Source organism: Falco punctatus, assembly GCF_963210335.1.
Source record: "Falco punctatus genome assembly, chromosome: 9".
NCBI lineage: Eukaryota > Metazoa > Chordata > Aves > Falconiformes > Falconidae > Falco > Falco punctatus.
The window spans coordinates 36,798,702-36,813,154 of NC_137589.1; the positions used below are offsets into that span (position 1 = coordinate 36,798,702).

The window sequence follows — 14,453 nt, forward strand, 5'->3', positions numbered from 1 at the left end:
GCTGCAAGTTACAGGCTTGGTACTCTGCACCTACTGCACATGGTGCTGTGAGACAGGAGCCACACCAATTGTTTGAAGCATGTTCACAAGCAGATGTCCACAATTCAAACAGCTGGTAATGCCCATTTTTCAAGTGTTGCCTACCTATCTAACCAAAGTAGAAACTTTGCTAGACCAACCTGTTTGGGGATTGACTGACCGGGGAAGTTAAAAAATGGGTTGCCTTTTGAGCATCCAAGCTCTTTTCCATTCCCCTTCTTACAGAAGAACTGTTTACAATGCATCAGCTTTCGAGCCGAACTATTCACTCACAAAGCTGAATATCTATAAAGTTGAAGTACTGGACTTTTCTACAAAAGCACCGAGAGTGACTCACACAGGAATCCAAACCAGTCCAACACAACTGCTCCCTTTCATTTACACTGGCACTACAAAGGCTCTACAGAAACGTCTGGCGTACCAAGGCGAGCCCCAAGCCACGGGTAGGAAGTTTGCACACTGACAGGGAGCGGGATGGATGGTGTTGGATGGGCTGGGTTAGCACCAGATCCTGCAGCGCAGGGCGGGAGATGGGACAAGATGCCAGGTTCGGCACAGCCAGGCACACCACGTGAAGCTCGAGAGACAGCAAGGCAGACTTCCACCTCCTGCAGCCGGCCAGACATCTGGGCTCACCAGTACCGCTGGCCGGGGACCCATTGCCCACCGTGAGCCATGCCCACCACCAGCCCACGGGCCAGACCGAGCACAGGGCGGCAAGGCCCGGGCTGCGGGCAGCCCATGTGCCACCAGCACCGCAGCCTCTGCCCTCAGCCCGCCCGCCATGGGCCGCCGCGACGCCCACGCCCGCCCCGCCTCAGCCGAGCCCACCTGCGGGAGGCGAGGCAGCTGCGGCGGGCACTGGCAAGGGGTACCACCGAAACGTTTTGCTCCCCCGATTTATTTTGTTCAGGCTTTTTTCTCCTCTGCGTGGAGGGAGGGAGAAAGGGGCCTGGGAAGGAGGGACCTGGCCGCCGGGCGGGGGACGCCCAGGCCGCAGCCGCCCCCCCTCCCCGGCACAGGCCGCGCCCGCCCCGCCGCGCCCCGACCCCCCGCGGGGCCGGGCGCGGAGCCCCCGCCTCACGCCGCCGCCTCACGCCGCCGCCCGGCAGCCGCTCCCGCCGGCCGAGCCAGGGCCCGCGGCGGCGGAGGGGGAGCCGCGCTCCCCAGCGCCGGAGGCGGCGACGGCGCCGCCCGCCCCTACCTTGGTCCTTCAGGCTGGCAAGGAGCTCCAGCTGCTTCTCTTCGTCGGAGCTGTTCATCTTGCCCCGCCGCCGCCGGCCAGCGGCTGCCCCGCTCCGCCTCACCTAGCGCGGCTTCACCTGGCAGCGGGGGCAGGGGCGGCGGAGCCCCGGGGCGCGGCGGGCGCGGCGAGCGGCCCGGCCCGCTCTGCACATGCCCAGACTCCCGCGGCGCCCCAGTGAGCATGTGCGAGGTGCGGGCACGGCGGCACCTCGGCCCGCGGGCGGGCACCGGCCGGCAGGATGGCACTCGGCCCGCACGCCCGCCGGCCGGCCGCGGCTACACCCCAGGGCCGCTCGGCTTGTGGACGAGGGGGCAGGGGGCACAACAGCCACCAGCTGTTGCGGAGACGGGCGTCCTCACTGCCCTGTTGGCGCGGCCGGCGCGCCAGCCCCTCGTAGGCATTGATGGGCCCTGAAGGCCCTTCCCGCCAGCCCCCTAGGGTGTCCCCCCACGGGTCTCCCGTGGGCCAGGCAGAAGCCCTCCTGAACCGCTCCCTGTGCCGCTGCGGGTCTGCACGTGTTTAATAAGCCCTTTTGTGCCCTTTCCATAGGGCAACGTTCCACATGGGATTCACGTGCTGCCCCGAGGAGGGGTGGGAGGGCATAAAACTGTGATTCAAGCGCTGTGGTACGAAGAAAGCTAAAAATTTTTTTAAAAAAATATCATAATAATTGGAGGGTTGCTTTACTGTTCGTGAGGATTGGGGGGAAACAACTGCATGCCAGTTCCAGTGCCCAGCAATTAATTGCAGCTTTGGAACAACGTGAGGGCAGAGCGCTTCGACGGGGACCCCACCATGTTCGCCTCAGAGGAGCACAGTTGTCCTCTGCTGATGGCTTTTTGGAAAAGGAGGGGGCCTAGTGGTGATTCCTGTATTAAAACAGTTACCTTACCTGGCTTATCCCAAGGCTGACACTGCACTGCAGAATCTGGTTCTGCCTCTTATCTGCTGAGCTTCGGTAGCAGCCAGCTAAGCAGCAACTGTCTTCAGATTTGCATGGGCAAAGGTACTGTTGATACACCTCCCTCCCGCCGCCTTTGGCAATCACCTATCGTTCACCACGCCGAGCAGGTCAGAAAACACAGCACTGCCACAGACATGGCAACATTAGTTAGAAATACCTGGGAAGGAAAGGAAAAATCTGATTACAAAGAGTTGCTTAGTCCTCACACCTCTGTCCTCCCAGACTGCATCCTCTAGTTTTTCCATCCTGACCTAGGAAACCTTTAAAACATGAAGAGACTCCATATTGATGCTTTACAGCATTGTCTGTCCCACAGGTAGTTAATAACACGTGTACCATCCTGGAAAGAAGCCGAGAGATCCAGGAGATCCACCATGAGATGGTGTCTCATAAGCATGTAACACTCACGGAAAGCAAAGGAGGCCATACAGGGAAGTTCACAAGCTAGTCAGCTTATTTTGAACTAGTCAGCACAAAACACATTTAACTGCACCAAATGCAAAGTTAAAAATTTGTGCTCCTGGAAGTGGAGTTGTATGCAGAGGATGGAAAATTATCTTGGAAAACGAAGGGTCTGTAAAGGAAGTGGGAGGCAAAGTACAGGTAATTACGTATGTGCTGCCAGTAAGGTACTACAGCAAAAGAAGGAGCTGTATGCTGACAGCAGTGGAAAAATTTCTTCTGTGACATTGACAAGACCAAAACAAAGTTACTGTCTCCAGTTCTTCAAAAGATGGTACAGAGACATTTACAGTGAAAGCACAAGAGAAAAAAAATGACCTAAGTTTTCAGGAGAGTGCTTTGCAATGAGAGACCTCAAACCCTTGATCTTTTTAATTGAGAAAAAAGGAAAGAAATTATTTAGTTATGTTAATTTCACAGGAGAAAATTCTCAATACTTGAGGGCTTTTCAGCCTACTGGAAAAAGAGTCAACCAGTATCTGTCTGTAACAAGAAGCTGAATGTAAAAACTACAAATAAAGCCACACATTAATAAATCTCTCCATTTGAAGGAACACAGGGGTGCTATTTAGGTCCTTAGAGTTCTGGGCTGACCTCAGTTTTGAATAGCCCCCACTCTAAGTCAGAGCAGTTTTGCCAGGGTTTTGCTTTTTAGCATCCTTTCTTGGGTTGCCTGTTGGCTCACCTTCAGCCACAGGTCCCATTCCAAGCCCCTCTTCCCATTGCTGATATCGCTCCCCTCCATTTCCAAACCAATTTCTTTCACGCAGCGCAATAGCAGGATTTGCAAAAGAGTCATTGTAGGGTCGCTTATCCCTGCGCCGTGCCAAGACACCGGACATCTTCATCTTGCAACAATGTTCTGTCTGTTGTATGCAGCCAGAACAGGGCATAAAATGTCTTTGATATCTGCAGAGACAGTAAGCCGATTCTTCCATTATTTTATTTATTTATTCAAATTTAGGTATTATGGCTCTGTCAAAAGAATTCCCTTCCATAATTTCTATATTGCAGCTTCATCATTGTTCTTGTTGTTATTATTCACTTAGACCTACATCAGGTTACAATACCTTGAAAACTAAGTATTTAAAACAAGGATGTTACTGTTGCAAACCCTTTTGATTGCAACAGTAGGATGAGTGCCCCTACAGCATTACTCTTCAAAGACATTAATTGTTAATCAAGTGTTGCTTTTCTTTTTCTAAGTTAGCAGAAAACAGAAAAATTAACTCCATTACTAAATTTGCTAATGGATCCCCCTACGCTCTAAGGATTTAACATCCACAGAAATGTTTCCCTGCATCGTTAATTCGTTTCATTGTTTCAGGGATATTTTAAATAACAGTTAGCCCATAACACCTATTTCTATGTAATATAATGTCTACATTGTGATTTGATAACCAATGCTGTAAACCACTAAGACCATAAAAGGCCGAAGCAGGCAATACAAGCATGCAACATGAGATTTCTTAATATTTGAATAGGGACTGGGCAGCAATTGCTTCCTCTGTCAAAGAAAAGCAACATTGTACTTTGAACACACATAACCAGTTTCTAGTGGTAGCATTGCAAGAACACTATCTCTTCTTTGTTAAATGGCAAAGCTAAGAATAAAAGGGGCTCTTAAAACTTGTCCAGTACACAGTTGGTACCAGTGCTGGGGAAAAAAATCAAAGATTTGGTCACTTTTGACTGGACATAACATGTCATGGATGATCCACATCCTTTTGGAGATGAAAATTCAGATGGATTCACCATATCTTTAGGTTCCACCCATATATGCCTATTCTTCCAAGACCAGGAGTAGCTTCGTCACAGAGCGTGCAGTGTTTTGAGAACTGCAAATTATACTTGGTAGGAAAATGGAAGTCAGACATGATGGGGAAGGCTAGAAGCACTACAGAAAGTGGGATTGCAATTCAACCCTTGCCCAAGCGGAGCAGTGATTTAAGCTGGGTACTACTGTTCTACACAACGCTCTGTTATGCTACATGGAAACAGTGTGCCGGTTTTGGCTGAGATGGAGTAAATTTTCTTCATAGCAGCTGGAATGGGGCTGTGTTTTGGATTTGTGCTGGAAACAGTGTTCATAATTCAGGGATGTTTTCATTATCACTGAGCAGCCCTTGCACAGAGCCAAGGCCCTTTCTGCTCCCCACCCCACCAGCGAGCAGGTTGGGGGGCACAAGAAGTCAGGAGGGGGCACAGATGGGACAGCTGACCCCAGCTGACCCAAAGGATATTCCATGCCGTATGATGTCATGCTCAGCATATAAACTAGGGAGAAGGAAGGGGGGACAGGGACGGGACGATGACACACGTTTCAGAGTGATGGCATTTGTCTTCCCAAGTAAACATTACATGTGATGGAGCCCTGCCAGAAGGAATGGAGGTGGCTGAACATCTGTCTGCCCATGGGAAGTGGTGAAAAAATTCCTTGTTTTGTTTGCTTGCACACACAGCTTTTGCTTTACTTTTTGAACTGTCTTTATCTGAAGCCATGAGTTGTCTCACTTTTACTCTTCTGATTTTCTCCCCCATCCCCCAGGTGAGAGGGAACAAGCAGCTGTGTGGGGCTTCATTGCTGGCTGGGGTCAAACCCTGACAAACAGTGATAGTCAGTAAAAATAAATGCATCAGTAAAAATAAATGCATCAGTAAAATAAGCGCATCATCTCTGGAAGTTTGAGCAAATTAAGGTGGCTGTGAAAAAAGACAAAATCTGGAATATAAATAAGTACATAAGACACGCTATGGTTTGTTCCTGATGTGCTTGACTTTGGTGAGACAACAGGCAGAATAGCATGCCAGCTCCTACTACCACGCATCAAACAGAAATGCAGACCTGCTAGGGAGAGCCTGCAACAAGAGCAGTCAGTTCTAAACGTAACCCGGGCCTGTCAGAAGAAAAAAACGTGTGTTTAGGGGGATCATTCCCTATAATGAAAACCCAAGGAAAAAATAATGAAGGTCTTGATATCAATTAAGGACTATCACAAAGTTGTCCTCAGTAACCACTGGGTTGAAGAACCAGTGCAAGGTTTAAACTGTAAGTGGGGAGAAAGGTTAGGTATTAGTAAAGGGTTTATTAGTGGAAGCACTGGAATAGGCTACAGAGAAGAGGAAAGGTGAAATCTTCAGAAGTTTCCGACAGGTCTGGGTAACCTCTGAGTGTCCGCCCTTCCAAACATCTGTGTAGGCAACAGGACTGAGAGCAAATGCACCACTCCTGCTCCTCTCTCCCTCCAGTTCCCCATCATCCACACCGAGGCTAGCTTCACAAGGAGTCCCCCCTGCCACCTTTCCAACTCATCACAGTCTCACAACTCTTCCCACTATGCACAGAAGCGGGTGATGGACTCTAAGTTCTAAGAAGGATGGGAGAGAAAATCAGAGCTGAATGGCAATACCTCTGAATCTCTCAATACAGTAAAGCAAACCAGACATCCCATATCTCTGCTCCCACCCTGTTGTTCATGGATGATTATGTTTATGAGCTTTATTGGAAATAATGCTCTGACACATTAAATGAAATAAGGAAAGACCTTCATTGCTGTTATTCTCCTTGCAGCAGGACAGATTTATTCTTGCTGTTGGCTGCCCCTGAGCTGCAGACAGGCCTGTGAAGGCTCACCCATAGCGGTGGGGTATGGGCACAGCTCTGCCACTCCCAGACTGAATGGAGAGAGGCACCAATCAACAGAGGGTCACAACCTAGGCACAATGTCCAAGGCAGTATCCCTGAGCAACAGTAGGGGAGGGCAACATCTCCAGGCGTTATCTTTGAAATGAAATGTGGCTGCTGTCTTTCCATTTGCCTCTTTGGCTCCATGCACTGACTCTCACCTGCTGGCAGCTGCCCACGTGGTGCAGCTCATATGCTCGTATATTCAGTTCTTCCATAGGATTTCCAGAAGGAGAGTTGGTGCCAATAAGCAAGTGAAAGAGCAGGTGATATGCAAGATAGCCTCAAACTCTTGAAAACAGACTAGTCACAAGCCTGTCCCTGACCCTGCTCATGTAAGAACAGAGCAGATCTTATGTTCATCTCCAGAGAGGCTAGGAGGGGCAGTGCCAAAGAGCTGGGTACTTCTGAAATGATGACACCATTCCTGGAGAGGCAATTTCTTTTATGCCTGTATATGAACTCTCCTAATGGCCAGGTAGTTTGGGACCATCATTGTTCATTATTTCTTCCTGCTACTATCAGGTTTTGGTAATTTTTCAGGAGGCATTTGCTTACCATCTTTTGGAATTTTTCCAAATGTTCATTTTGCTGACTGCAGATTTGTACCACCTTGTTCCTACTGATGATGTAGTTAATACATAAACGTGTATATCTTTTCACTAGGGCTGCTCCCCATCTAAACAATATAAATATTTGTTTACTTGTTAAAACTTACATTGCTTGTTAAAATTTATATAGCATTCCTGCACTTTTTATGACCAGAGGTTTCCAGTATCCTTACAAGGATGATGAAAATGAACAAAAGCTAAAGGGGAAAAAAAAAACTTAAAGCATTCAGAATTTGCCTAAGATCAATATTCGATATTAGAGTGGCTTCAGTCTTGTGGGAGAGCTTTATAAAATCACATCCATCCACATCAAAGCATATCTGCAGGCAAATAACCAGTGCACAGGGTGGAACAAGAATAATTTTCATAGTTTTAAGGAGCTACAAAAATAGCCAAAAATTAAAGGAATCATTGTTTTCACTGTATCCTCTGCTCCATACACATTCCTTTAGTATCTATTCCTGTAGGTATTATAAGGTGAGCATGAAAATATATTTATAGCAGACAACATGAAGGGAACCATGCAGTTGGAGCCGTATCGAACAGTAAGAGAAAGATGAGTAACAAAGAACTCAGAGCTGCAATGAATGAGAATCTAACTGGTATTGTCAATTTCACAGTAGCCAACAATAGTATAAAATAGGATAATTATATAGAAAATGAAAGATAAAGAAAAAAACAAGAGGTTTAACTTTGTCTTTCCTTGAGATAGATCTTAGTGAGATGTTGGACACCTCTTGTTAATAGCTTGCATATCATTTTTGCATTTTTTTTCATTATTAAGAGCATGCTTTATGCCTGTTCTCCTCTTGGATGGGACTTTGATGAGTATTCACACAGACGGACTTTGTAAGTTGAAAATATCACAGAATGACAAACTGAAGCAAATGCAAGTGTTGTGGTTTAACTCCAGCTGGCAACTAAGTACCATGCAGCTTATTCCCCCCACCTGGTGGGATGGGGAGGAGAATTGGAAAAAGGAAAAAACTGTGGGTTGAGATAAGAACAGTTTAATTATTGAAATAAAGTGAAAGGTAATAATAACAACAACAACAGTAAAAATAACATAACAAAAAGAGAAAGAGGAATAAAATCCAATAAAAACAAGTGATGCACAGTACAGTTGCTCACCACCTGCTGACCAATGCCCAGCCAGTCCCTGAGCAGCGATCCCCCCCCTGGCCCTGGCCACCACCCCCCAGTTTATATACTGAGCACGATGCTCTATGGTATGGAATATCCCTTTGGCTGGTTTGGGTCAGCTGCCCTGGCTCTGCTTCCCTCCCTGCTCCTTGTGCACCGCCTCACTGGCAGAGCACTGGAAACTGAAAAGTCCTTGACTTAGGGTAAGCACCACTTAGCCGGAACTAAAACATCAGCGTATGATCAACATTATTCTCATGCTATATCAAAAACACAGCACTGTACCAGTTACTAGGAAAAAAAAAAACCTCTATCACAGCCGAAACCAGGATAGCTAGTAATTACTCACAAATTCCTACATTCAAAGAATCTAGAGTGGAGCGCTAGGAATTGGAAACAATCATGATGTCAATTAATGATTTTAGCCTGGAATCTTCTCAAGACAGTAGATTGTGAACCTTATCTATTCATCCTTATAGAATTTACTTTTTTTTTTTCCCCCTCATAGATTAGCTGTTTAACAGAACACTGCACATGATTGTAATTGCAGAATTGAAGAGGCTGGTACCTTATCAAATAGGTACTGCAATCAGAAATTTGATCTAATTGTTATCGATCCTAGAATGTTCATGTTCCTATTCCTCATTGGGGTTAAAGGTTACTTGGACCTTTTAATGGACACAGAGAAATCTTACCTCATATTTAAATAAAACCCCAACATTTCCAACAAGTGACAAAGAAGGGAGCAGCGGACCTCCTCTGGCTGGGAGAGAAGGGTGTTCTCTTCTGAAGCAGTGGCATCCATCAGTCCTTGCCAAACCTAGATTATCTCTTGAGGGGTCATCGTCCTCCTGTTGAGGAGAGCTACCCTGTGGATACCACGGTGACTACAGACTGAAGTTACCCTCAGGGCATGACTACAGCCATATGTTCACCACTTTCAGAGCAGACATATTTTGAGGGGCGGAAGGGGGGGGGACACAAGGAAAAATAAACAACATAATCACTGAACAGATAAACAACTATTTAAAAACTCAAAAAAAAAATGAAAAGGCAATAGCTATTTGAGTATATAATTAACACCATGAATAAGACTAAACAGCTTATGTGCTGAGGTAATGTATATTTTTCCATCAAACCAATCAGTGCTGAATAACGACTAGCGTAGTATATCTGGGTAAATATAAGCACTTCTTGTTTTCCTGAGATGACAACTAACTAATCAACACACATTCAAACTGGAGTATAAGTATGATTAAAAATAAAAAAATCAGATAATATGGGTTCATTTGAAAAATTTAACCATTTGATTAGAGACACTGGCATGATCTTTGCTAGTTATCCCTATCTAGGGTGGCAAATGCGTCTATTTGCACAAAAAAAAAAGCACAAACTGATTGGGGAATAAATCAGAAGAAGATTAAGTATTTAGCATGGCATTTTAAAATGCTGTAATTATACTGCAATTAAGAACCCTGCATATTAAATCTGCAACTATAAAATAGAACTAGGCAAATCATACCTACCTGCCCTTCATAGCAGTACATCGTACATTATGGATGCTCACCTTGTTCAATCTGGTTGAAATAGATGTCTGCTCACCCCCAAGATGGGAACACCTGCCAACACATGCAAGGACACGTATTTAGAGATAAGAAATAGCTCAGGAGTGACTCACCATGTTCCTACCAGCGAAATAGAAGAACTCCTTTGCTTCCAACCTGGCAGGGACAAATGCCATGCTCTTGGAAAGCTGAAAGCTGAGTTGCTCTCCAGATTTCCCTCCTGAAGTGGGGGACCCTGTTTCACCACTATCACACTGGGCAGGCTGTGCTTCACCCGTTGTTGCAGTGGCTTGTATGTGCTACTCTGGTTTATTTTGTAGCTCTTTGGATAAAATGGGCTGCCAGGGCAGAGAAGAGGGTTTGTATCGGAATGTCCTTGCAAGAAACATTTTCATGTGCCCTGTTTCTTCTTAGTCATTACATTACTGTCTTCACTCAGAGTATCTGAGAGTTGTTTTGTCCAGTCTGGAGGAAGGAATAAGCTGCTGACTGATGCACCACATCACTTTGTTAAAGCAGTTGTAACACTTTTTTTCTGGTAGATGTTACACCAGTGACCAGAGTCATTGAAAACACAAATGCTACAGTGGCTCTGCCAGTAACAGCTCTGCATCCCAAGAGCCAGCAGTCCCTCTTACAGCTCCCAGATTAATTCCCTTGGTTTCAGATTGAAAATTTTGCATAATTTAACAATCAGTTATTGATTCTTAAGTTTTCAAGTATTTCTTTTTATGTATAAAAGAGAGAGCTCAGCAAAGGGCCTCTGAGGCGATCAAGGGACCAGAGCACATCACACATGAGGGAAGGCTGGGAGAGCTGGGACTGTTCAGCCCAGAGAAGAGAAGGTGCAAGGGGGGATCTCATCAATGTGTGTAAGTACTTGATGGGAGGGTGCAAAAAGGATGGAGCCAGGCTCCTTCCAGTGGTGCCCAGTGACAGGACAAGAGGCAACAGGCACAAACTCGAACACCGCAAGTTGCCTCTGAACATCAGGAAACACTTTTTCACTGTGAGGGTGACTGAGCACTGGCACATGCTGCCTGGAAAGGTTGTAGAGTCTCCATCCTTGGGGACAGTCAGAAACTATCTGGATGTGGCAATGGGCAAACTGCTCTAGCTAGCCCTGTTGGAGCAGGGAGGTTGGACAAGATGACCCCCAAATGTTCCTTCCAACCTCAGCCAGTCTGTGAAAGACACTCTCACCCCACTGATACCTCTGGTCAGATGCTCTTTCTTCTGTGGTATTCTGCAAAGAGAAGAGATGAGCTGGTAAGACTGCATGTGAACGTAGCTTGGAAGAGAATCTGATGTTCCCCACTACAGAAGGAGTAACTCCACACAGTCTTATCAACACTCTGAGGATTTCATAAGTTGCCTATGAACAGGTATCTGGCTTGCATATTGCTCAGCTGCAAGTATTTTAACAGCATTTACTCCAATAGTCCCTACTCTAATATTTTTTTTAAATTACCATGTGTTATGTGATGATAAATGACAATAGCAAATAAGCTTCCCCCCCCCCCCCAGGAAGAAGAGAAGATCCATCAGATTAGGTGAAAAATATAAATCTTAGCCATGTGGCATCAAGTATCTCTGTGATCATAATTTCATTATGAAACACAGACATTATCAGATTTTGTTGTCAACAGATGTTTATCATGGGAGAAATCTGAGGGAAAGAACACACTGAAATCTAACAAAGTGTCACTGAATAAAAAAAGTTATTCCTTGGTAAATTGTTCCTGGAACTCACAGTGCTATTTTAGACCTTGTTCTTTGGTAAACAACTAACATCATGTCAAACTAAACAATAAAATCAATTAGCTAGAAACTTAAGTATGTTATTACACAACAGTCAAGGTCTCTTGGTACTGATCATAGGCATGTTAATAGACCATTCATAATGCCGAGATTCTGAATTCAATGCCACTCTTATTTTGCCTACATCTTTATTACACTGCTCTGTAAAGTTGTCTTCATAATTAATTTCCTCAAGAAGGGCAATTCATTTCACTTATATTAAGCAATTTTGCAGCTTCTGAGAAATAACCCATTGCCCTGCTTTCTCAACACACTTTCTATCAAGTGTTCAGTGCAAGTGCAACTGGAGCTGCTTTGTCTGTCTGTCTGTCTCTCAGTTGAACTTTGAATGCAGCTCAACAGCAGTTTCTGGTTTTGTTCCTGTTGTGGACTTGTCCATTTTCTGGTGCTTGTACTACCACCATTTTCACTACATAATTAGGGTCAGATGCTAGTTCCTTGAATTAAAAGGCATTTGGGCTCTCCTCCCAACAAGCACTTCCACTCCCTTCTTGCAAAACAAAGCTGTCACATGCATTCTTTAGCTGATATTGGATTAAATTACACCACTCGACCACGCTGCTATGCCAAGATAATTATGCCAGGTATTTTGCTGATAAAAATCACCATGGTTTTATCGTATGCTGTGGAGCTCCATCAATTCATGCCAGCAGAAAACTGCGCTCTTTAGGGACAGCGACAAAGCTCAGAGTTGCCATAAGGATTCTCACCAGGTTAACCGGCATTTCTGGAAGTCCTTCAACAAGGCAGAAGTAAAGGGACCAAGGAGTAAGCAAATTTACTCCCATAAAAATATAAGAAAACTTTCTCCCACTTGCCCAACTGTTCATCACCAGGTACTGAAGAAATACATCCTTTGCAACACACTTCATTTTGCTGACCTGCCATACCACAGGGCAGCTCCTACAGCTCACGCGAGCACTGTTACTGGCCATACTAGAAACAGAGATAAAGAAATTATGTCATGAACCTTTGGTAGCAATTCCAAGAAGCTCATAAAGGGCTGTTCAGGAGACAGAAAAAACTGTTTGCCGTGGAGTTTTACCAGGAATAAACTTGGCCCAAAGTATTTGTTGACATTTAAGAGGACTCCCTGCTCTTGGAGCCTATGCAGAGCAACTCATTTCTGTGAGCCCGTGGCCACCCAAACGATCTTATGGGTTGGCTGGAGCCAGGGTTTGCCCTGTAGCTTCTCAGCATTAGTTACAAGTTCCCACTAGAGTCTGAAACAGAGAATCACAGACAGTGAAAATGGAGAAGAACCTTGCAGAGCAGCACACCCACCAGTGATCGCCCCCACAGAGCATTCTGGCCAACAGGACACTCCACTGTGTCTTCCCTATTGAAACAGGTCGTACCAAGAGCTCCTTAGAGTGAATATTGGGGGATAAAAATCCTGCTTGCCACACTAAAGTTAGTTTTCAGTAACCGCCTTGACTTCAAAATTGTTCTTAGTTCATGCCATTTCGACAAAGTGAAGTTTGCTTTATTTGTTGGATGAGACTGTATACTATTTCTATTGCCACAAGAAGTACATATCATCTTCTCACTATTTCTATCACCAGGAGTGATAGATACCATACTTTTACTCCACCAGTGCTTTTTATTTGTATACTGATTCTACATTAAGGCTTGTTAGTTAAAGGAGATGGCAAATAGTGTATTAACTACATCTCTGGGTCTGACCAGAAGATTATTTGCAGCTTAATTACATTCTTTTTTAGTAACTTCCTTCACATTCCAAATACCAAGCATATCATTTCTCATATAGTATAAAAAACCATAAACCTATGTAAAAATACTGCTTTAGTGCAAAAAAAAAATGGGGGAAATCTCCACATTGTACAAAACTAGTGCAATGCAACAATCTAATAAATCAGAGTGTTCTCACAAGGGTGAGTTGTTGTGTCAGTTGAGTGCTTGAAATGCTATCTAATGTCTCTGTGGAAATGGCTGAAAGAAACAACAGATGTCTCAGATTTTTGCCTTTCATGTCTTGTTAAAAATCAAGAGAAGATGGAAAGGCAAACAAAGGGTTACTCATCATTTTCTCTCCCAGGAAAAAGTTCCTAAGAACACCGCCTACAAGAAGAGGCAGTGGTAACTGAAAGACAAAAAGCAACTTAGAAAATGATGAGCATTAATAACCGAAAAGGTTCATCAAGAACAAGGTAGAAAGGAGCAGAGAAATTCTGCAAGCTGCTCATCTGAATAATGTAGCAGTGTCACTGCAGCCTTCAGCACAGACATCTTGTATTATTCCCCACCAAATGCATTCATCCGAGAAACTCTGAATGAGATGCTTGTGATTTGATTTGTGTTGGATACTTTTGACTTCACTCTCTTGTTCAGACTTGCAGCTCTGGCCTCTGAGCAGCATCCCTGCTCTGCAGGGACTGAAAAGCGGTTAACTAGGTAAGAGTCAAGTGACTTGGAGCACCTAGCTCAATGCTTACAGCAGAGCTTTCCACAGCCATCATCTAAGATGTCTCCATGTCCTACTTTCATCAGCCCCCTGCACTGCCTTGTATGTGAAACAGCAATGTATGCCATTGTTGTTTATCTGCTAAACAACACGGCATATCAAAGTCTGCTTCACATTGCTATGGAAGCCACTTACGCTTTGTACTACAAGCCAAAGCAAATGCCCGATCTCTTATTCTACTATTTCATCCTTCTGTTCCTGGAAGAAGATGGATTTGTAATTTGCATTGGCTATACTAAGCATCTCCTGATAAGATGAAAACACTTAGAAAAAATGCATATGCAAAGTAAGTGTGACCCAAGCAGTATTTCTAAGCCTGTGTTTCAGCTCTGGGAAGAGTGAGTGAGCACACTCTGGGGATCAGATGTTCAACCAACACCCCTATTGCATGTCACTGTGCATTTGGCATCACACAGCTCACTGGAATGGCTG

General features: G+C 45.0%; 1 protein-coding gene across 2 annotated transcripts in view; it reads right to left on the minus strand.

Moving 5' to 3' along the window:
- The window catches only part of SHTN1 (shootin 1), a 73,828-nt gene extending 68,478 nt beyond the window's left edge, over window positions 1-5,350 (minus strand). For both annotated transcript variants that reach the window (XM_080403265.1, XM_080403264.1), the window contains exon 1: window positions 1,244-5,350. In XM_080403265.1, coding sequence (XP_080259391.1) covers window positions 1,244-1,301 — 58 coding nt within the window. In that variant the 5' untranslated portion in view covers window positions 1,302-5,350. The remainder of the gene's footprint in view (window positions 1-1,243) is intronic.
- Window positions 5,351-14,453: the final 9,103 nt, after the last annotated feature.